Genomic DNA, 25,362 nt, shown 5'->3' on the forward strand with positions numbered 1-25,362 from the left:
ATTATCACTGGGACTATTCAATATCAAATGCTGCATAATAGATAACAATTAATTTAACAGATTTATTTAACAGATGCATTTTACATTTAATAACTTCTTGAATGTACCATTCATTTTTAATATATTTCATAAATGTCAAACTGAACTGAAATTGATTAAAATCTAAACACCTTAATACTATCTGTGTAAATAACATTGCAGGGAAAAGATGTGTTTGTTTGTTTGGTGTTTGAACTTTTCATTAATCTATGTGGAACGGTGCTTTGTGTATTGCAAATTAAATCCACCTGAATAGGTATCTGTGCTTAGCAGGCTGACTGTGGGGTAAGACTGATGCCACAGCAGTTGAGCATCTGGAATTCCCCACTTAATGTTGTTTGAATTAAATGCATAATGTTTGTTCTGCTTTGTCTTTCTGTCAAGTGAGTCTCTGTGTATGTTAAATTGTAATTTACTATAATCTGAACTGCGTCAGGGACACAGAATATTTTAAGTCTCTGCATAAAAATAAGTTTTCATTCAAGAACAAACAATGACTATGAATCTGAGTACAGAATGATATGTTAACTGCAGTTAGTAAAGCGCACAATTAATTGGTTCACAACTCAGAAATACGAAAGAATTCTTTGAATTTTCATATTCTTGCAAAAATGAGACAGTGATCTTTAGCAGTCTGGGTAGACTACTAAGAGCCAGTGACTACTGACTGTGTTTGTTATGCTTTTCTCCCAACTTTAAGTTGCTCAGGTACTACTTTTAAGGAATTCATGTCAAATACCATATTAAAATTAAGTGCTGCCTTTATGTCAGTCTGTCAGTAAATCCTGGCCCTTCATTAACTATTTTGTTGTATTTCTGTCCACATTAAAAAACAAAACAAAACAACCATAGGTTACTGTAGTGATTCAGACTTGCACTTCAGGGCAAGATGATCCTTTATTTTAAAATAACTTTAAAAGTACGTTGACAGGAAGGCATATGAGACGACATAGTAGATTTCAGAGTACAGACAATAATGTCAGAAATGGGTCTTACAGCTATCTGTTTGCTATGGTTAATTCTTGTGGATAATCAGTGTTCCATTATTACCAGAGAGGGTAATGGTTGGAATTTAGATTGAGTATATAGTAAGAGGAGAAGACAGAGCTAAATTTCTAGAGATTTCTAACATTTTCTAGAAAATGCTCAACAAAACATACTTCAAACTGAAGCATATCTCCTGACAACTTTGTTTATATTTCTGAATTTAATTACTTTGCTTTATTAGTGTTTTGATGGAAGCCCGGAAACTTTTGATAACTTTCAATCTTTTGCAGACTGTGGGCGGGTCAAGCTCAGTATGCATCCAAAAAAAATTGCTTATGTAAAAACTATATATCAAATGCTGTCCTCAGCAAATAAATGATTCTTATTCATAGAATCATAGAATGGCTTAGTTTGGAAGGAACCCTAAAAACCATCTCCTTTCAGCCCCCCTGCCACTCACCAGATCAATCTGCCCAGGGCCCAATCCAACCTGGCCTTGAGCACCTCCAGGGATGGTCCATCAAAAGCCTCTCTGGACAAACTCTACCAATGCTTCACCATGCTCTGCATAAAGAATTTCTTCCTAATATCTAACCTAAATTTCTCCTCTTTTAGTTTATAGCCATTCCCCGTTGTCCTATCACTGTCTGCCCATGTAAAAAGTCAGTCTTCCGCCAGTTTGTAAGCTCTCTCCAACTACTGGAAGGTGCACTGAGATCTCCCTTGAGCCTTCTCTTCATGTGTGTGTTCAAAATTCTAGTGTTTACTAGGTTGAAATATGATTCTGGTATGTCTGTCAAAAGCCTAACTTGTTAAATTGTGAATTTTTTATTAAATTGACTACACATATCAAAATCTATGTCCAAAATGTGAGAATAGATGTGTGCATTTGATCAGTGTTAAAATAAAATCTAGAAATTAATTGTTTTAACTTTTCTTGTTCCAGCCAAGCCAGTTACAGAAAGGCCACCAGTTCTTCTTACACCAACAGGCAGCACAAGTAACAAAGTGGAACTGAGAGGAAATGTTCTTTTGTTGGAATGCATTGCAGCAGGATTGTGAGTGACTTTTTATTCATGTTTTCTAAACAGAAGTACAGTATTGGTGGAGAATATTTCAGAGATAATTAAAAACTTAACACTGTATAATCTTAAGGATTTAAAGAAACAGAAATATAAAATGGAAAGAGGACTTGAAGGAAGTCCTCCATTTTCTCTAAAATCAGCAGATTTTAAAACCAGCTGTGAACTTAAATGTTTTTCTCATTGTATTAAATATATGAGATGGCCTCTGCTTTCAGGACACAAGCAAGAAAAGTCATAAGGTAACACTGGACGCTTGTCTCCATGTCTGGAGAATGTCATTCAGGGAACCAGTCTGATTTCTTCCTAACTATACAGCCATTAGGCTCTCAAATTGTATATATGAAAAAAAAAAAAAGAATGTGCTGGTATAATCTGAAAAAACTTCTCACATATGTTAATAAATACTTAGGAGATCATCTATGTGGGAGTTGTCAGAACATACCTTCAGCAACTTACATCCAACTTCTCATTGTAATTGAGGTACTTGTTTCTTCAGAGTAATGCATGTTTGCCTTCACTACTTATTGTGCAAGGAGAAAATTACCAAAGAACAATTTAGTTTCATGAACTAGTTTGATCTTAAATCAGTTTCATTCTCAGGAAGAAAATGGTTCAGTTACTGTAGTACTGGAAATTTTTTAGTACCAATTTATTTCAAAAACTATAAATATATTTACAGTGCACAGAAACATTCAGTACAGATCACTCTGATGTAGCAGTGAGGTAAACCAACAAATGATGTAACACAACATCATCTAGAGGTATTCACTTGCATAAACTCTAGAGGATATGCGCATGTACAGTTTGGCACAGAATGATATAGGGGTCAGTGCACTGTTTCTGTCACAGCTGTGGTCATAGAATCATAGAATCTCCAAGGTTGGAAAAGACCCACAGGATCACCCAGTCCAACCATCCACCAATCATCAATAGTTCTCACTAAACCATGTCTCTCAACACAACGTCCAAATGTTCCTTGAACACCTCCAGGGTCAGTCTCTTCAAGTGTCCTTGCATTAGCACCACCAGCATAACCACAACTGTGAGTGGGAATAGAATCAGATCTTTTAATCTTCATCCACCATACGCTTATACGCTTTTTGGCAACCTGACAATAAATTAATCAGAGGTCCAAACTCCAATAAAATGACTATATATAAAAACTGGGAAAAAATAAAATATCATGCTTTATATGGATTTGTGTCTTTGTAATGTTTATGTTGCATAACTTTTTTCTTAATAATTCAGCGAGGGAAGTTTACATTGTTATCCACAAGAGGCCAGATTCAGGCCTCTTGATTCATTAATGTTTGGGAGCAGACATTTTACCCAGTAAGCAACACATTTTAATTTGTGTTTGCATGAGTTTGAAAATCTTTTGACTTCAGTGGCTGACATAAGGCACAACCAAGATTTAGACACAGTGCAGTGACAAGTAGCCATCCTCGACTCAGAACTGACTTTTTTTTTTTTCCTCATATGAAAGATTTGTTTCCTAACTGCTCTGCTGTAGTGTTTATGATGTTCATGAAGCATTAAAATATTGCTCAAAAGACAGTTGTAAACTTGTCATTATCAAAAGTTACTTTCAAGTAATCATAATAAAAAGTGCAGGTGCAGTGAGACATGAAGTACATTTGTATCCTTTTTTTAACCATCAAGGTTTTTAGATTAATCAGCAGACAAATGTATTCCATAATTATTAAGCCTACGAACAGATGGTCACTGACAGTGTTAGTGAGGCTTGTCATTTCCTAGAAACAAATGCTGGCATACTTTGCACATTTGCTGGACATGCCCCAAAAATCTGAGTAAAATCTTTTAAATGAATTGTATGTAAAATGTATCTTCAAATATAAAACTCTCATCTTCCTTGTTACTAGTCCCTTAATCTGATCTGTGCTTCTGCTTCTCCAGACCCACACCAGTAATCCGCTGGATTAAAGAGGGTGGTGAACTGCCAGCCAACAGAACGTTTTTTGAAAATTTTAAGAAAACTCTCAAGATTATAGATGTTTCTGAAGCTGACTCTGGGAACTACAAATGTATAGCAAGAAACATATTGGGTTCTACTCATCATGTCATTTCAGTAACTGTAAAAGGTAATACTTAAGTAATCCTTAATTCAATACTGTTAACGTCAAGAATGCAAGATTGAAATATGCTTACTTGGATAGTAAATTGTTGCTGAAAGGATGGATGATAACAATAAAAAATAACGGATGAAGTGATCAATAAGCCAACTGAATTCTGCCATCAGATGGACTTTACCACCTCTAACTTCCGTTTCTCTTTTTATTATATTACTTTGTCAAGCAACATGCTAAATTGGGGCTGTATTAACACTGGTAAAATAATTCCTTAACTATGCTCATTTTAAATCTTTTGATTAACTATCATTAGACTGCTTCTATCCTTTGTTGTTGTTTTTTTATCTTCCTCCACATCTCCCTTCTTTCTTTTTTGCTTCATTATTATTTTGTCTTTTCTGCTCTCCATTCATATACACAGATTTTTTTTTCGTTTTTTCTAGTCATCTCATGCCCCCTTTCCTCCCTCAATGAACATTTCTATTTTATGTTTCCTTGATGTCTTCTGTCTGAACTATTATCTTACTAGTTCCAAAACCACAATATTTTTGTCCAAATAGAAACTGTAAGTATATTTTGAGTACTCTAAAACAAAAAATTTGGAATGACAGCTTACAAGGCATTTAAGTAATCATTTGTAGTGCTCCCTTTGCATACTAAATAGCTATTTATATTACAGTAGTCCAACATCCCGTTATGGTCATATTTAGCCTTCTTTTCAAGAACAGAAGATTTCTTTGCACATATCTCCCAGTCCAAAATCTGAAGTGTAATTGCAAATTGTGATAATGTATCATAGATGTGGTTATTTTCTTTTTAAAAAATAATTAATTAATTAAAAATTATGACATAGATGCAAATCTTTTGGTAAGCTCGGTGTTCTGTTCATTTTGATCTTTTTGTGCTTTCAACTGTATCACATAAACTTCTAACCCCACTGAAACCACCCACTGAATTCAGCAAGACCAAAGATTTTGCCATTTATAAATTTCACCCTTGACATGAAATCTTTTTGTATAATCTATTCTAACTTCAGTTCTAACATGAAGTTAGAACATGGACTAACTGAGAACATGGATGTATCTGAAATTAATCAAAAGACCATTCTAGCCTCTATAGATGCCATAGTCAGATAAATCTTGCTGTCTTCATGAAAGGCAATTTTTTATTAAAAACAAGAAGCCTTATGAGAAAGAAGGAATGTTTTGTTATTTATTTCAGGATTTTGAAGTAAAAAAGCTAACCCCTATTTAGTGCAGTCAATAGCTTAGTTTAGCCAAAGTATAATTTACACATAATCCTTGAATGTCATGTGTACAGAAAAAATTGACCATGTAAGTGCGTGTCTATACCTATACGTATAGTTTGAATTATTTTATTATTTCCATTGTTGTGCCTCATGGTTTTCAGTACATAATTTTGGAAAATGATTGCTGTGTTTCTGTTCCTAACTCCAGCTTCCCCCTACTGGATAACAGCACCCAGGAACTTGGTCTTATCTCCTGGAGAAGATGGGACGTTGATCTGCAGAGCTAATGGCAACCCAAAACCTAGCATAAGCTGGTTAACAAATGGTGTTCCCATAGCAAGTAAGAAGTCTAACTACTTTGCAGGAGGATTAATAAGGAAATACAAAAAGTATTGATTTTTATAAAATTATACATGAGAAACATGTGTTTGAAGATTTTTTTGCCTGACATGTAATAACAAATTATAAGTGAGGTGTTAAAAATATTGTGGTTACTAAAGATGAAATAACAAAATGTGCATTTAATGTGCTTGAGAACACTGGATTTGTGAACATATACCTGGTTATCCCATCTGGTAGCATGCTTACAGAGAACCATAGCAACAAAGCTGTACCATCCTTTTTAGAGGAGTATTCCTGTGGTATCATTTCCACCACTGGCATTCATGTTAGCCAATTCCATCATTTGCTGCCCCAGAGATATACATTTTTTGTCTAAATCAAAAAGATGTTGTAAGTCATCACCCCTGTGAATGTTGCAGATTAGATTATGTTGGAAGCTTCAACACTTAAAAAAAACAGTAGCAAAACTGACCAGGTACATCAGCAAGTGCCTGGAAAACAACATGTCCCAATCAGATGCCAAAGAAAAGGAACCTATAAGCCTGTGAAATGGTTGTTTCTCTGTGTATGAGAAAGAAGAGCATCCCAGAATTGATGACTAAGTCAGGCACGTTAGCTGCTATATAAAGCATGGCTTTACTTGGGAAGAGCTTGCCAGAGGGTGTTGCAGTGTTTTGTCGGTTGTTTTGCACTCAGCATGGCCACCATCCTTAGATCCCACTTGGTTTGTCTAGCTTTATCCTTCCTTTCTTATAAAGCAATATAAAAGTAATCCACCCTGTTTCCTTGTGAGAGATAATGTACTGTAAAATACTGGAGTGTTCTGACCCATTGATTGTATGACTGTGACTTTCAGGATTTTCAGGAGGTGTTTGAGAGGTGCACCAAAAGTGGGTGTCACGTAGATCTCTCTACAGTGAGAATACAGAAAATAGCAAAAGGCAAACAAGAACTTACATTAGATATATTCAAAATATTTGCAATACGAGAGAGCTTACACTGAACTGCAGGGAAAAGTATGCAACTCTGGGGGAAAATCTAAAGGTGTTTACAGAAGACACTCTATGATTCTAATTTCCACAAGGATGTCTGTAATAGCAAAGTGGTTCTCAGAAGCCAACAGAGTCTAGCATTTTAATTTTTTATACCAAAAGGATGAAATAAGGGAAAGTATTGAAAGAGTTATTTAACCAAGAGCCTATTTCAAGGATATTAATTAAGTGTAAGTTAAGATCTCTGGCCTGAGATTTCAACAAAGAAGCTTCCATTGTTTAAGAAAACTATGTAAGCTGACATTAAGCACCATTTCAGAGAGCTATTACTCATCTCACCAAACAATGGTAAGTACTGCAGGAAAATAGGAAAATAGCAAAGTAGTCTCATGCATGCTGTGTATACATAAATGAGAATTTCTGCTTTATGCTTGAATTTTTGTACCTATCCTATTCTTACCTTTCTGGCTTTTAGGTAGTCTCAACATTCTTATTATTTTTATATAGTTGCCATTAATCTTGTTTTGTTTTGTTTTGTTTTGTGGAGACTTCTGTCTTGCGGATAGCTTACCCCTTCAGCACTCCTGACTAATAACATCTTTTGCTGATGATTATGACACCCATTTTTGCCTTGTACAGCTTCCTTGTCAAAGCTGTAGGAGTTGCCATTAAAATAATGAACAAGTAGATTTTCCAGAAAAGCCACAATGCATCTCACAGCATTTCAGGGTAGCAGTTTAAAACATTAAGAGATACAAAGTTTTTGGAAGCAGCTGCATGATACCACCAAATTTTCCAAAAGCAAGGGCATATATTGGCATATATTGGCTCGCTGGCCCTGAGGAATCAGCATGTGGAGTTTTACTGAAGGGAATCCAGGAAAAATTAAAAGACTTTAATAAAATTAACCACTCAACCTCAGTAGGAGGGAGGGAAAAAAAGGAAAGGCAAAAGAATACAGCAAATAATAACTTAGTAGCTAAGCATTATGTTAAAGGTCACTTTCACTGCTGAGGAAGGCTGAAGTTTCACCATCTTGAATATATAAGTTCAAGTTATCTGGATGCTCCAGGACACTGAATCTGTCAGAGCATCAAAGAGAGAAAAGCATGATCACAGAAGCTGCAGTTCTTAAGATTCTTGTAATTTTGTGTTATTCTGAGTTATCAAAAAGCTGATATGGAAACTACCAAGTACAGCATGCCCTTTTGTTCACTTGTTACTAAATGACAGAATTGAGCCCCTCTCCCAACTGAATGATTAGTAAATCACTGTAAAAGGAAACTAAAGCAGCTGTTTCAGCTTCAGGGCAGTGCTGACTGAGCTACACCCATGGCAGGATTTCAAAGAAAAAGAACTCCATTTGAATTTCAAAGCCCTGCTGTCATCATATATCCCACAATGTGCCTCCTGTGGCCCAGTAATCTGTTTGCAATACTTTCATTTTCTATTGGAAAGCACAACTGGGAGATGCTTAATTCTTCCGGTTTTGTTTTTCTGTAATACATTCAGGCAAAGAGGGGGAGTGTTGAAGAAAGAGCTATCCATCCATGTCTCAGTGAAAGGATGAGCCTTAAATAACAGAAAGGGAAAGAAAAATGGAAAAGGGAAGAAAGATGAAGACCAGATTTGTATCAAAATAAATAAAAAATTAACATATTTTAAGCATCTATGAAAAAAGTGGAATGTTCCAGGTTATATTACTCAGCATGAAGGGATACTTTTAAAGGAAGATTTTAAGTTTATTTTAAATCTTTTAGAACATTTTCTTGGACAGTAATGCTTTAAATTTAAAGCAAGCTGTTCTGGGCATATTGGAGTGATAAAGAGCTAACCTTGTAATGTTTACTCACAGGAGTATTTTGAACCCGCATGCACGGTCCCATTGAGGTCAATTAGAATTACTTTTGCAAGTAGCAATTGAAAGTTCAGGCCATGACTTTGCCTTGCCTCGCGCTTCAATTAACACTCAAGTTCTGCATTATTTATACCGCTGCATAATCCGTTGTGTTTTAGTGCTCAGATATTCAACATGGCTTTACAAAAGGGAAGCCATGCGTAAAGTATCTCAACTTTTAAAAAAGTAGCAACATGGATTAATTGGGAAGGGGAAGTGCTTTCATAATTGGACTTCAGAAAGAGATTGCAAATACTGCACAAAAGACTAATTTATTGGTTCAGTAGTTCATAGTTTATGATGAACTGTTAAATACACTCAGATTTAAACAAAGTAGTGCACTGAAAGGCACTTTTTATTTGCGTTCAAAACATGCTTCATTTGTTTATATCACATTTCACATTGAATCTTAGTTTGAGTTAGTCTCCACTAGTAATCATATTGAAGTGAATGGAGAAACATTAGCCCTTAAATTTTCTTCATGAAAGGCCTTGATAATCCCTGGCTCGGGGATTTGTTGTCCATCATGCTCTGTGTGAGTACACACACATGCTGCTTATGATGGCCGTGGGAGGGTGCGGGGAAACCTGCTGGACTCTGATGCCCCAAGGAGATGGATCTGGTTTAGGACTTGCAGTAGATAGTAAAACCTTTGATAAGCAGCCTTTTTTCATTCTGCACAAGATAGTCAAAATACGGCTGTGGCTGTGGGGTAATACCCTGTCATCCTTTTGGTGTTAATAGTATGATTAAAATCAAAAGCTTGCCCTGGAACAAGGATTGTAGTGATGACTGTAAAATATTTTACCGAGAATCAAGTGAGATTATTAAGAAAAAGGCACTTTTTTCTTGCTCCATCTCTTCCAGACTTAAGTCTTTGAGAATTTGCTGTAGGTGATAGAGTAAGGCAAAGTTGAATTACATAAGTTTCTTGTTCTTTATTACTTTCAGTCTTGTATGACCCTATAGGTTTTCAAATCTTTCTGATGCTCTATACTGCTCATCCTCACTATTTTACTACTAGCTTTTGTCCAGATTTACCGAACTCTAAAAACATAGTCCAGTATTCCTCTGGGTTAGAACCTGCAGCATACCACTGGAACTGTATGCATCTGTGCAGAAATACGTCCTGTTTTGTGACATTATTCTGTTGTCATAGCTAATCCATCAGAATACAGATGTACAACATTTTCAAATAGTTCTTCAGAACTACCACCTCAGTCTCTCAACTGTAGTTATTTTTAACCAGAGAAAGATCTCCCTTATTTTGAAAATTACTTGTCAACATGAATTTTTGGAGAAAAAAGCAAATCATGAAAAATTGTAGATTATTTTTAGCAAAAGTTACAATAAAAGTAGTCATCTGATACTGTCAGAACCTGAAGGTCATCACTATGCAAGGACCGTAGGTTTCTAAAAAACCCAACTGTCTTTACTTTTTTAATATTTTTCAACAGTAACAGGGTCTTCAAAGCTATCTCTGAAGTCAGAGCTGAAAATGATGTGTTAAAAGCCGGTGGTAATCTGAGGCACTATTTACATTAACTATTATTTGGCCATAAACTTAAGGACAGAATTATAATATTAGTAGAACTACTGCAAGAGATGCTCACTATAAAAATCTAAAGTAATTTTCTCAGCATCGCTAAGAAACTGATGCAAAATGAAAATTCAGCTTTACTAAAGAGATGAAAGAGAAACCATGAGTTTAGACAACAGACTTTCTGTTCCTGCTTTGGTATCAATTTCTGCAACTCATGTGTAGTTTTCTACACTGAAATGATCTTATTCATGAACTTAAAAAATAAAAATTAGCTATTTGAAACGTTTTTCAACAAGCAGAGTCATTGTGAGTACATAGCAGTAGTTATTATTTTTATTCATAGCTTTGATAGAATCATAGAATGGTTTGAGTTGAAAGGGAGTTTTAAGATAATCTAGTTCCAACCCTCCCACTAGACCAGGTTGCTCAAAGTACCATCCAGCCTGGTCTTGAATGTTTCCAGGGAGGGGTATTCACAGCCTCATTGGGCAACCTGTTCCAGTGTCCCACCACACTCAAAGTACAGAATTTCTTCCTGACATCTAGTCTAAATCTACCTCTTCCAGTTTAAAGCCATTTCCCCTCATCCTGTTGCTGCATACCCTTATAAAAAATCCTTCCCCAGCTTTCCTGTAGGCCCCCTTCAGGTACCGGAAAGTTGCAATTAGGTCTTCTTGGAGCCTCCCCTTCTTCAAGCTGAAGAGCTCCAGCTCTCTCAGCCTGTCCTCATAGAGGAGGTGCTCCAGCCCTCTGATCATCTTCGTGGCCTCCTCTGGACCTTCTTCAACAGCTCCATGTCCTTCTTGTGTTGGGGGCTCCAGAACTGGATGGAGTACTCCAGGTGGGGTCTCACAAAAGCAGAGCTGAGGGGCAGAATCACCTGCCTCAACCTGCTGGTCACACTTCTCTTGATGCAACCCAGGATACAGCTGGCTTTCTGGGCTGCAAACATACATTGCTGGTTTATGTTGAATCTCTCATCAATTAGCACTCCTAAATCCTTCTCCTTAGGGCTGCTCTCATGCCATTCTCCACCCATCCTGTGTCTGTGCTTGACACTACCCCGACCCAGATGCAGGACCTTGCACTTGGCCTTGTTGAACTTCATGAGGTTGGCATAGGCCCACCTCTCAAGACTGTCCAGGTCCCTCTACATAGCATTCCTTCCCTCTAGCATGTCAACTGCACCATTCAGCTTGGTGTTGTCTGCAAAGCTGGGTGCACTCGATCCCACTGTGCATGTCGCCTATGAAGATCCTAAATAACACTTGTCCTATCACTGATCCCTGTGGAACATCACTCGTCACTGATCTCCACTTGGACATTGAACTGTTGACCATCCAGCCAATTCCTTATCCAGCAAGTGGTCCATCCATCAAATCCATTTTTCTCCAATTTGGTGACAAGGATGTCGTGCGAGACAGTGTAAAATGTTTGCACAAGTCCAGGTAGATGACGTCAGTTGCTAAAGATAGCATGAAAGAAAATGCAGGTATCTAAAAATAATCATAAATCTTTCTGCTCTTCTCAAAATTAAATTAAATTAAAGTTCTTACTTTATTTTTCTGTGACATGTTAGTGATCTGGGTAAGATTCGTTCTTATTCATGCTGAAGCTGTATATGTTCCCATTGATACAAGGAAAATCAAGCAAGTAAGTTCGTTCCCTTCTTCTCCAGATTGTTTTCAGCCAGAGGGAATCTCTACTATGACAGCTGAGGATGACATCAACATTTTCACTATAGAATAAAAAGAGTTTATATGCAAACTTAGACTGTAATCTACAGTATGCTTCTTGGAAAAAAGGAAAAAAAAGATGTATTACCATAGGTTGCATCGTGTTTCTTGGGCAATGACAAAAAAATACCTAATTCTATGCACTATGGGACCTGACTTTTAAGTTAGCAGAGCTGAGAATATCTGATGTCAGCTGGAGCTCATACTTTGTTGTATTTCAGAATGTGGTAACAGTATCGAATTCATCATTTCTGAATTTAAAATTATTAGTCTTTTTGCATATAAAATAAATTACAGAATAGCAATCGGAGGTGTATACCTCCTTCTCAGTGGGCAATTTCTTATTGTCAATCTGTGTTTTTAATTAGATTATTTTAAAATCACAGAATCATAGAAAAGTTGGAAGGAACTAGAGATCATCTAGTCCAACATGCCGTCTTAAAACAGAGTGTTATCTACATCAGGTTGCTCAAGACTGTGTCTGCTCAGACTTTGACTTTTCCTAAGGATAGAGGCTCCATAACCTCCATCAGTCTGACTACATTTTTCTGTTCTTAAGCTCTTAGAAATGATAACAACAACAAAACCTTCCATCAATGGATCATATCTTCCAGTTTTCCATAGGGAAAACGGGATTTGAGCTAAGGAATTGTAAAATCAATCAACCAAATTATTTCATGACCTACTAGTTCTCTTCAAAAAAAAAAAGTGTCCTTTTAGAATTTTATTAGGCTGAAATTTGTATCATTTATTTGGACTGATGACGTTATGTTACAGACTGCATTATCATTTTACAGTTCTTTTGATCTTCCTGAGATTGCACAAATAAATAATTGATCAGGAAAATTAAATACTTTAGTAAAAAGGGGTAAAAAAAAAAAATTGGAATTTTCTTCCTATTTTAAGAGTAAAGGTGTGTTTTAACTGCTTTTGTTCAGAAACGAGATTTCTTCTTGTCTTTTTTTTTTTTTCCCAGAAAATACAGAAGAGCCATAGTAGTTCTTTAAACATACTAAGGAAAAATAGTTGCCTGGGCTATCAAAACTTTGTGAAACGGAGTGAGCATGTGTGTTCAGAAAGACAGACGGCGTTCAGGATGCTCATAGCTAACTATGACAGGAGTATCTCACAGAGGCCTTACCTTCTCTGTAGACAAATAGGCTATATTTGACTGAATGATTTTGAGACTGAATGTTGTCTGATACAGAACACATGCTCAGCTATACATTACAACAGCAGAAATTTTACAGCAAATCCTTACAGTTCATATGCCCAACTGTACACATCCATTTTAGTTATTGTGTAGTTCTTTGCTGCTTTCCCTGTAGGTCTGTCAAATACACCAAAAGCATTTTCTCCTTTTTGTGCAGCTATTCTGTATGGTGGCCACGAAGGCAGACAAGTAGTGTGTGAGTGCAGGATTATAGTTGAGAGATGTAGCATCTACCTTCTAGGGCCTGGCCCAGCAAGATGCACTATAGTATAGTATGAGCAAAGACGTGTAGGTTGTGCTTGTGTTGCCTGGAAGTATTTGTGTTTCAGAAAGCACACAGTAGATGCCAGTCTCAACACAGCACTCTTGATTCAGCATGCAGGTAGCTAGGTAAGAGAAAGGAAGCACTGACTAACCTGATAGTTTTTTTTTCTTTTCTTTTTTTTCTTTTCTCCTGGACCTATGACTTAAAACATTTTTCTTAGAACAGGCACCTATTTCTTTTCTTTGAAGTGCTGAAAAGTGATATCTCTTCCCTAAATGAAACAGTGAGAAGGGAAGATGCTACCCTTCTTTTTATACAATTCAACGCTTACCTCATGAGGGGCCCTACCAAGCCTGTAAGTTAGAAAGTATGGGATGTATCCACACTGGAGGGATACACAGAGCATGGGACAGGAAGGAGCCACGAGCCTCTGCCTCTTGGGAGGATGGCTGTGTAATTTTCCAGGTCATGGTGATGTGTGTACAGATACACAATGCTTCTCGTGAGTGACTAGACTGCCTGCTGGGCTACTCACTAGTCCACTATTTTCAGCCCATGAATCTTTTAATGAACATGGTACTTACGAGTTGAGAACTGAGATACTATCTGAAACAAAAGCTACTGTCACTTACAGAAAATCCATGTCATTTTTTTTAAGTGATCTTCTCTTGAATCCAGAGAAATCAGGAATATTTTTATATGAAAATGTCTTCCACATACGCACTTATTTTCTCAAACTCCAATAATTGGTGTCAATCTTGATACAAACAAACTATGGTGTTCTTATTTATTCACTTATTTTTCATATTAATATAGCAATAAAATCACCAATGTATCAACATTAGTAATGCTTTGATAGATTTCACTTAGCTATTTTAAACATTAAATTATAATTTGTGCATTTTTATTCGGTTCAGCATTATGAGCTAATTCTGTTATGCCTCTGTGACTCCAGTTGTATCATAACTGATAGCAATTATTCTTCAGTTATATCACAGAATTTTATTTTCAATTCTAGATTCTGGGATGCAAGAGCATTTTGACGCACCTCTTGCTGCTGTGGAATAGTTGGAGAAATGGTACTTTATAATAGTTACGTAAGGGAAAGAGTGCCACCTACTGAATTACTGTCACTGCTTTTGTGAAGACTTGATTTTGTGTTACTCTGAGATAGTTTGAAATGGACTATCTAAATAATTTAGATAATTACTTAGGTATATAAAAACAGATTTGAAAAGCTGAACAATTAAACTCCAGGGGCCCTAAGGTTCCAATTGTAACACAATTTTCTTTTGATGTTCAGAAGTATTTCTTTCTTTTTGTAGATAGTGTTTGTAGTTTCCTGAATTTTGTTGCATCTGTATATTTCCTCCTTGTGTGCAAAATCTGATCTCACCTCTGATTCTTCGGGCAAAAAGAAACACAATACAACAACGAAAGCAACAAACACAAAAACCTTTAAAAAAAGGAAGTCTACCATCCTGAATTAAATGTGCATAGAACTGGAAGAACTTCCTTAATCGTTGTGGAATTCAGATCTTACACAGTGAACAAATGTGAAAACAGAGTAAATGGCATATTGGTCTCACATATTATATCTTCTTTTCAGTAGCATGAAACATGTAATGCAGTTTAAGAGAAAGAACTATTTCTTTTCTTTACACCAACAGTTGCCCCAGAAGATCCTAGCAGAAGGGTAGATGGAGATACCATTATTTTCTCTGCTGTGCAAGAACGGTCAAGTGCTGTTTACCAGTGCAATGCTTCTAATGAGTATGGATACTTGCTGGCAAATGCATTTGTGAATGTTCTTGGTAAGAAAAAAATGCTTGTATTCTTCAGTCTTCTTGGTTATTCACTTGTCTCCTATTATTACATGGATTGTTTGCCCAAGCATTTGTTGAGGTTTTTAGTATATGGAAACTGATATATTTCCTGAGCCTTGTAAAAGCCCCGTATACAGATATTTTGGGGTGTCTTTTTGTAGGATATTCCTGAATTTCCCTTTCACTACTACTTGGTAAGAAGCATAGTAGTGGAATCTTGAGAAATTTGGAAGAATTTTTTTTTTTAAATTAAATCATAAAAAAACCTAAACAAACAAGTAACATAGGAAATAATATTCCTTAGGATAGAATGTTTCAGTGCACTTTCATGTATTTGCTGGAATCTGGGGACTGTTAAATATTTGTTCCATTTGAAAACTGAGTATAGACCACATTCCACGCTGCAGTGATCCCAGATTCAAGTAATCCCTGGATAAGACACAGCTAAACTAAAGATTGTCTATAAATTACTATTGCAAGGAGAAATGATTATGCATTAGTCTAGAAGGCCTCCAAGGATGTGTTTCACATTATGAAATATTGTGGTCTCAGTATCTTCCCACTGAATTTAACAAAAATAGTAGAAGGATGGCCCATAAAGACTCTCCTGAAGGAAATGGCAGGTCCTTTGATTGAGAGACAGTTTTTTAAGTGAAAGAACCTCATTTTGGGATTTCTGTTCAAAAATGTAGGTGTTTCACCAAAAATGCCTGTTAACTTATTTTTGCCTGGAGGTTTTCTTGTAATTATATAGCTCACTCTGTTCCCAGGAGTTTCTCTTCTTGAAGTATGTTCTACTTTAAATTTTCCTATTGAAACCACTGGCTTTAGTGCCCTATTAATTGTAAACAGTAAAGAAGTGTTTGTTTTTTAGATGAAAATTCTGCTACATTAATATTTCCTCAGGCTGCAAATAGTTGAATGTAATTGGACCCTAGACTGAGAACAGAAATACTTCTTTAAAGTATTTATCTTTATAAGCCCTTCTTGATGTCTTTATGTTTTGTATTTGTTATCTTTGTATCTAACTCCAGATATCTTTATCTTTTCAGCTGAGCCACCAAGGATTCTAACTCCTGCTAATAAACTGTATCAAGTCATTGCAGGTAGTCCTGCATTAATAGACTGTGCTTATTTTGGTTCACCTAAGCCTGAAATTGAATGGTAGGTTGTAGTTGTATTTAAGTTATGGAAAAGAAACAGTTGTACCTATGTAAACAAACGTATTAATTATACTTGGCTTAGCAACGTGTTTAAGTGTAAAGTTTAAACTTAAACTCAGTTAAATTTCATTATGGAAATTGCTATGGTATTTGCTAACATAGCAGTCCAAGTTTGTATTTCCCAATAATAAAATATGATAGAATTTAATTATGGCATTGGGTAATGGTGATATCTTTCACTTAAAGGTTTAAGGGAGTGAAAGGTAGCATCTTACGTGGAAATGAATATGTTTTCCATGATAATGGGACCTTGGAAATTCCAGTGGCTCAGAAGGATAGTACCGGCACATACACATGTGTTGCGAGGAATAAATTAGGGAAGACACAAAATGAAGTACAATTGGAAGTTAAAGGTAAGCTATGAATCCCTGTTTTGTCACAAATTACTGTAGAACTTAAGGCCTTCTAAATATCTAATAGACATTTCAAATTTCAGACCCAACGATGATAATTAAACAGCCAGAATACAAAGTGATTCAGAGATCTGCCCAGGTTTCATTTGAGTGTGTAATAAAACATGATCCTACCTTAATACCAACAGTTATATGGCTGAAAGACAATAATGAACTACCGGATGATGAAAGGTATAGATAAAATATTTCATATTTTATTTTTGTTTTCTTGTTTCTTCTGTGTGCTTCTTCTCCTGAATTTTGAAGGGCACACATTGGCCTACTGATATTTTCCAAGCAATACTATCCCATATTTGATGACTAAAAGACTTGTCTAATGTGGTGAAAAAATTCAATTAGAATTCAAAATAAAATGATTTTTTTTTCATGTATACATTGATCACGCGTATCAATTATAAGCGTAAGAAACTAAAGAGTAAATTAATACATTTCTGCTGTAAATCACAGACAATTAAAAGTAGTTCATTTGGAAATAGAAATACATTAGAAAAAAGGTAGGCAGTTACTATGGAAAGATGTTTATTGTAGAAAAACTTCATACAGTTCCTTAGCTTACATCGTTGTCTAGATATTTGCTGAAGTACACATGTTGGATTTGACAATGCTTTAAGCATATTTCTTATAGCAGTACCAGTTATTGAAAATCATTGGCTGAATCTATTGTATTTGCAGGTTTCTAGTTGGTAAAGAAAACTTGACCATTATGAATGTAACTGATAAAGATGATGGAACATACACTTGCATAGTTAATACTACTCTGGACAGTGTTTCAGCAAGTGCTGTGCTTACTGTTGTTGGTAAGAATACTCTAAAAAATTATGATAGCAGAACTGTATTTAATTTCTGTTAAGTATGAAAACAACATTCGATTTAAAATAAAAAGCTTAAAAATAGGTTTTGATTGCTAAAAGAAATTTCAGATACTTGTATATGTGTTTCATTTTTAAAAATATAATAATCTTACCCTGAAGTTTGCTTTTGAATCACCTACTTACAAAAGGATCTAATGACTTCAAGACACATGCAGTTTCACACTGCATAGGTTTTAATTTATATCACACCTGAGCTAACATGGTAAATTATGAATTTCTAAGTACTTGTTATTTCAGGAATCTCTTCTGCAGTTAGATTACTCTTCAGAAAGATTGAGCATGCTTGATTGTTGGACTTTTCAATGATTTGATTTGTTTTCCCTGTTAACTTTATATAATTGCAGATTTTCGTAAAATGTGTTAGTTTGCCCCTTCTCCTAGTTTATAAGAAAGTTTTAAGTAGATGTCCTGTATGATTCTTGACTGGGGAAGTTAAGTGGAACTGAAGTTCAACATGACAGTTGAAATCAAGTATGCTTGTGTTTTAAAATTGTATTGTGGTCTTATGCATATCCAGGAATGACATCTATTCTTGTACTTACAACCATCCTGTACTCGTTTATAAGTTCTCGTAAGGTTGCTTACTTTATTTTCTTGATCCAACTATACTTTAAAAAATGATAAATTATCGTAGAATGCTTTTATCAGTTTTCAGTTTAAAATTCTCAATTACTCAAACTCAGCTATTTACTCTAAATAAGTTAGCTTTTCTTTATCTCTAATTGTTATGATCTGTAACTACCTGCTCTATTCTGTTCCTTTGGCTACTAACTGATTAAATCCTTTATATTAATGTTCTTTTCAGCTGCTCCCCCAACTCCAGCTATCATTTACGGTAAACTAATATAAAGTTCCCTTCACCTGCCAGATATATTTCTCATTTTTCCATTACAAAATGCATTGTCTTTTTTTCCCTCTCTCTTTTTTTTTTGTGTGTTCGTTTGTGAACGTGTTTGTTTTCATCCCATTTTACCAACTGCTTTCATACTGGAGTAATAGACTTAGGAATTTTACAGTGCAGGGTGCTTTATATTTTAGAGAATAAATGATTTTAAAAGATAAATTATTTTTAATTGAGATTACAGTGTGAGAGTATTTTCTAATGGTGAACACTGTAATACAGATCAATTATATAATAAATGAAAGTCTTAAAAGGTAAATCCATTCATTTATTTAAAGCTAATTCACTGTCGAAGAACATGTAACATAAATTGTAGTATGTTTTTCCTTTAATTTAATAACAGCTTTCTTGGTCTGGTGTATTTATGTTATAGTTTGTCTACATTTTACCTCATACAAAATGGGTAGGACCTTATTGTCTCATTTATGATCGACGAAACTGCCAAGTAAGGATTTTGAAATTAAAATACACCAAAAAATCTGTCAGTCATGCATAGCCTTAAATTGGAAAGCCTACACCTTTAATTTGATAGTATTTTTTCTGAATTTGGGATTTTAAATGCAAAAACCCTTCTGAGTGTTGAGCACATTTATGTAGGTCCTGTCATATGCAGAGAAAATGCTTATGCATTCTTAAATGAGCCTACTCATTGGTCTTTATATTCACGTAACAATTCATATAATTAAATATTTTCGTCAGTTGAAACGGACATTTACATCTTCATCCATTATGAAGGTGTATTTTATCAACTTGTTTGATATTTCAGGATTTCTAAGAAGTACAACAAAAATAAGTGTCTTAGCAACTCAGTTTCCATTTGCACTGTACTTGCTTTGATTTCACAGGCAACATATTTGTAGTGCTTTTAGAAAAGCTTTTTCGATGTAAGTTCTTTTATTTTCCATTTTATTAAATATTTCTATTTATAATAGATTATTACTATACAAACTAAACAGATGCTTCATGTTAATTTTTTTCTCATTACATTTTTATATCACAGTGCAAATTCTTGTAACTGTGTAGAAGTTTCCAAATACATCACTTCTTCCCCATTTCGTATCCGTTTTGTGACAATTGCATGCTAATAGATGTGAAACCATGCTTATATGAGTCTGTAGATCTGCACTGCTGTATTTGTGAGCTTCTTTTCATTGGAATGTAAGGATTTTTTCAAAGATGAAACAAACATATTCTGGCATGATTATTTGTTTTGTGTTCATTCGATTTACAGCTCGGCCAAATCCACCGCTTGACTTGGAATTGACAGGTCAGCTAGAAAGAAGCATTGAACTCTCATGGGTGCCAGGAGAAGAAAATAACAGTCCCATTACAAGTATGTTTGTCTGTGTCTATTGTAGCAGCAGACACCAAAGAGTTTAAATTTTTTTTCTTGTGCAGCATGGAAGAATGGCAAATTCATCTGTTACAGTTGCCATTTATTTACATTAAAAAAATCACTGATTGTCCTCTGCTGTAGAGCCAAGGTGTGAGGCTTATTTACTGCCCTAAGTGCTGGACTTTTATTCAAAAAACCTATGCGAGTTAATGTAAAAGTTGATAGTGATGTGAGCTCTATCTGACAAGGTTCTGTCTTATGAATATGTAGAGAGCTGGCTTGTTCATTAGTTGAATGAATAAAAAGTTACTTATATGTCCTTTGAAAGGCGAAAACTACCGTCATCTTGCTTAAACTCCGTCGTAATTCCCATGAAGTAGCATCAGTACCACTACCTTTCATCGCTATTGGTAACAGACCCCTATCCTTCATGAGAATATAAACCAGATAGGTTTTTTTTTTCTTTTCCTAGTCTAGAGAGTCGAGGGAATACAATGCCTCCACAAGACAGAGAAAATAAATGTATTAAATCTTTTTAGACAGGAAATTGATCTGAAATGTTCTAATTTCTCCCAGTTGAGCACAATGAAAGGACTAGAGTTTTATGCTTTCAGATTTGTTTAAAGTATATGAACTCATAATTTGCTTTTTAAAATATAAAAAACATTAATATAAATATTTGAATTATATTTGTTACAATAATCTATTTATATACTCTTGTGTCAGTACTTTGATTTTTTTCCAGACCCAATGACAAGAGCCTTTATTTTTTTTCTATTGAAATGCAATCATTCTGACTCAAGAGATTTGATACCAGATGATGGTTCATATCAGAGATTTTCCAATGCATACATTCAAATACTGGAAATTTTACTCTTCCAATTAAGTAATGCTGGTATTAATTACAGTAAATTTAAACTGATATGTGGTCCCCTGAGAGGTTGTGAAACAAAGCATTTGCTTCATAAGTTAGGCTAATGTTATGGCTACTGTTTGCAGTTAAAAAAACAGGGCTCAAAGATAGCACTTCATTTTGAGTGATTCTTTTACAAAGATAATATGATTCATATACTAGAGTATGTCTTTCGGCTGATCGACAGCTGAAAAAATACATAATAATGTATAATGATTTTATTTTTAGTTCTACAAATCTGTCTATCCCTAAGGTTGTATATTCTTCACAGACTGCAATTAATAATATTCACGCAGAAAAATCTCAAGAAATTAAGTTTCTGTACATGAATTCCTTGACTTTGAAGATACTGAAAAGAGCACTTAAAAATCTTCCTCAAGTAATGGTTCTTGACTTTAAATAGTTTTTCACTGATCTGACTGAGGAAAATAGAATACTCATGTGGTATTAACATTGTATAGGTACTACAATAATGTCATCTTGATATACCCAGGAGCAATGTATTTGTCTGCCAAAATAATACTTTTATATCAAAATTCCAATCTTGTCCCAATTTCTTGCTGTGATAATTCAAGGATTCCTGTGACATTAAAATCCAGTACCTGGGAGATAGCTCTTGTAAGAATGTGCTGCCTGTCATCTGTATTAGTAAGAATACCACATAGCAAAAGAACGAGTTCTTCTCTTATATTTCCATCCAGGCAGTACTTTTGAGATCCACATTATATATGTCTCCTATGTTCTTAAACTTCAATTTCCATTATTTTTAAAAATGTTCGCTGGATTGCTCAGTTTTGATTAGCTCATTCAAAAATGACTACACTGATCTGGGAAGGTGTTGCAGGTTTTGACATAAAATTGGATTCGATTTCTGTTTGCAGACTTTGTGATTGAGTATGAAGATGGACTGCATGAGCCAGGGGTATGGCATTACCAGACGGAAGTTCCTGGATCTCAGACAACTGTACAGTTGAAGTTGTCTCCATATGTCAACTACTCATTCCGTGTGATTGCTGTCAATGAAATTGGTAGAAGTCAGCCAAGTGAACCATCTGAACAGTACCTGACAAAATCCGCAAGTAAATAAGTATTCCAGTGATTGACCTATGCTATGAATGGCATTGTATTTGCTTGGAATGGAAACAGCAGTCATTCTTGTTCACGTGTAAATACTTTGTTTTTAGACCCTGATGAAAATCCTTCTAATGTACAAGGAATAGGCTCAGAACCTGATAATTTGGTAATAACGTGGGAGGTAAGTTTGGATTTTGGAAGTTTGTTTGTTGTTGACTCTGTGAGTAGCATTTTTATAGAGAATTTTTTTAAAGAAATAATGATCTATCTGAGATTTGCCTGTGAGATAATACATGTATTATGTGTTTAACACATTCTTGGGAAAGAAAAAAAATGTAGACATTTCCCATTCTTCATTTTCAGGGAAAATCTAAATACGTTATCAAAGAAAAGTATTTTTTCAAGGTGCCATATTTTCCTTGAGTGATTTCTCTAAGATAAGCAACTAAAATGGTAATACGTTTTGCTGCCAATGTAGAAATACTGAAGTATGTAAATTGTGGTTTATTTCAAGAATACTCCTAGAATGAATTCTAATGTAAAACTTAATTCTCAGCTTTTGTCATAAGCTGAATTGCTGTGCACAATTCCTCTGAAAAAAAAAACAAACAAAAACACTTCTGTTTCTGTCAAGCCCTTGCCATCATGATAGGAGTTCGAGAGAGCCATTTAAAACCAATTTCACCTCCCAGACAAGAAACATCTTCTAGGGACACACAATTTTAGGGAGCTGGTGTCAATCTGTTTCTCCCTCTTCTACTTCTAAAAACTGTATTTAAAAATGAAATATGTATAGAAACCCCACTGTATGGTTGTCTGGTAATTAGCAGTTATCTTATTCAAAACTCTCAATGCAATTTTTACTAATACTGAAAAGCAACTGAAACTACCTCATATAAAAAGTAAATTGGAAATTTCAGCAGTACTTTTTTGTCCCTGAACACAATGGTAATTTTTCAGTAAAATTCTAAATCAAGTACTTTGTGACTTTAGGTTTTTTTCAGAGGTTACAGAATATTTTAAAAGCCGTTTGATTTACTCTTTTTATTTCAGTCTTTAAAAGGCTTTCAGTCTAACGGACCAGGACTCCAATACAAAGTCAGCTGGCGCCAGAAGGATGTTGATGATGAATGGACATCTGTTGTAGTTGCAAACGTGTCTAAATATATTGTGTCTGGTACACCAACTTTTGTTCCCTATGAAATAAAAGTACAGGCTTTGAATGACCTGGGATATGCACCAGAGCCATCAGAGGTTATTGGACATTCAGGGGAAGACTGTAAGTTTCCTAGTTTGACTCTGTAGTATTAATTAAAAGCAACTAAGTGTGTAACCTGAGTGGGAATTCAAAATATTGAAGTATTAAAAAGGGATGTAGTTGATTTTTATTTATTTATTTATTTTTTTGTAAGCTACAATGAAGTTGGGAATAATAAGCATTCATAAAACTCTGTAGTATTTATGTTGAGATTGGTATTTTTAGCACATGAGATCAACTTTTTAACATGCCTTCTCAAAGAAATGTTATTAGTCATTTCAAGAAAGTATTTTCATGTGGTGTTTGATCCTAACTCAGTACCTTTCCACACAGTGCCAATGGTTGCTCCAGGCAATGTGCAGGTTCATGTAATTAACAGCACATTGGCAAAGGTGCACTGGGACCCTGTTCCACTAAAATCTGTCCGAGGACATCTTCAAGGGTATAAAGTAAGTACAGTCAAAAGCTTGCTATTCTCATTTGTTAAAATAGATCACTCCTGCAAGGTGAGATTGTATCCAGATTGAAGTAACTTGATATGTAAGAGAATTCTTGCTTGTCAGTGAGCTCAAAAGTTTTGCTGACAAGAGCAACAGTGTTGTTAAGACTTATTTAAAATTTGGCAAGGCTCCAACCTTGTAGTATGCCTCCTGTGACATTGTCCTTGAAGAAAAAGGAGATGTTTTTGCAATCAAGTTTGCACACATTAAATAGATTAAAAACTTGTAATAGTTTACAGATCTTTTTCCGGAAGGATATTTAGAGGATGAGGAGAAATAGTTTCTGTTGGAGTTTCTTCTAGGTATAATGCTATTGGCTTTTTTGCAGTTGTTCATTTTCTGCTAAAATATGATTAGCCACATGATTCTGATGAACTAGCCAATTGGTAGTTTAGTGTAGTGTCTTTTTAGAGGCCAAGGAAAAGCTCAATTCAGAGCTGTAGGAAATGTTGGAAGTATAGAGTATACCTGAAGGAAGCTTATTGTAAGATATTGTATTGACTTTGGTGATAACTGGATAGGTTGTGTTGGAAACAAAACAGCACAATTAGAAAAGGACGGAAGACTTCAAGGTAGGAAACTGGAGCAGCTGGTGACCTTCATAGATCAGGGAAAATCCAGTCGCAGAAGTTGCTTCAGAGTTTTTGCAATAGAAGAAATCAGAAGAAAATCAAGAATTGAAACTTGAGAAGTATGATAGATGGGCTGTTGAGCAGAGGGTAGGATGAGAGGATACATTGACCTCCTCTGCAAAACAGTAGAAAATAAGTATAATTACTTATTCACTCATCTGTAAGTATACTAATAAATATTCCCACCAGAACAGTTAAGTTCCACAGCCTGAACTAGGTTACCTTGTAAGACAGACTATTTTGAACTACTTCTGTTTAAATGAAAAGAGAAAAATAAATATTTGAAAACTGACGGAAAGAATGTTTGGAACAAAAGAAATGCACATCATACTTATAAATTTGAGGACTAGAATTCAAAAGTGAATCTAAACTTGAGTGCATTACAGGTTGTTGTGTTCGTGGTATGTGGGTATGACTTATCTTGCACAAATACCACTGTCTGAAGAGACAAACTAGTTCTGTAATGAGCTAATGTGAGTATTTGTAGTTAGTGTGGTACTTTGCCCTATATAATAAATCTGGCTGAGAAGCAGGACTTGTTATACTTTTACATCACTATCTGCTAGATCACGGTCTCATATCAACCTGCTATTTTACAAGCAAACAGGTAACCAAAAGATCATCTATTATGTGATAATTAAAATTTAGTGAAGTTATTGCTCTCTATTAATCCAGTTACCAAAATGCTAGTGCTCATAATCTGAATCACCAAATTTCTGTTAATGATAATTAATAAAAAAAAAAGCCATGGACAGAAATCTTTGCCAATGTATCCAGTGTTTTCACTCTTCAAAAGCTCGTTTAAAGGGAGATGTCATAATCCCATGTTTTCTGTCCTGTATTTGCACTCTTCTCTTTCCATTAGCCTAAGAAGTTAGTCATGCCTTTTGTTTAGTGTGTTAGTCCTTCTCTGTATGTGCTATGTTTGTTGGTTTTTGTTTTTTGGGGTTTTGTTTTTTTTTTTCTTTTTGAAGAA

At 35.1% G+C, this 25,362-nt stretch overlaps 1 protein-coding gene across 1 annotated transcript in view; it reads left to right on the forward strand.

Annotated features, from left to right (window-relative positions):
• Positions 1 to 25,362, forward strand: part of NRCAM (neuronal cell adhesion molecule) — a 110,475-nt gene that overhangs the window by 49,886 nt on the left and 35,227 nt on the right. Inside the window, 14 exon segments of the mRNA XM_019612653.2 lie at positions 1,973 to 2,084; positions 4,029 to 4,213; positions 5,659 to 5,790; positions 15,109 to 15,252; positions 16,317 to 16,428; positions 16,674 to 16,840; positions 16,924 to 17,071; positions 17,573 to 17,697; positions 18,578 to 18,607; positions 19,905 to 20,006; positions 21,804 to 22,001; positions 22,107 to 22,177; positions 23,050 to 23,275; positions 23,588 to 23,703. Coding sequence (XP_019468198.1) covers positions 1,973 to 2,084; positions 4,029 to 4,213; positions 5,659 to 5,790; positions 15,109 to 15,252; positions 16,317 to 16,428; positions 16,674 to 16,840; positions 16,924 to 17,071; positions 17,573 to 17,697; positions 18,578 to 18,607; positions 19,905 to 20,006; positions 21,804 to 22,001; positions 22,107 to 22,177; positions 23,050 to 23,275; positions 23,588 to 23,703 — 1,868 coding nt within the window.

Source organism: Meleagris gallopavo, chromosome 1 (assembly GCF_000146605.3).
Source record: "Meleagris gallopavo isolate NT-WF06-2002-E0010 breed Aviagen turkey brand Nicholas breeding stock chromosome 1, Turkey_5.1, whole genome shotgun sequence".
NCBI lineage: Eukaryota > Metazoa > Chordata > Aves > Galliformes > Phasianidae > Meleagris > Meleagris gallopavo.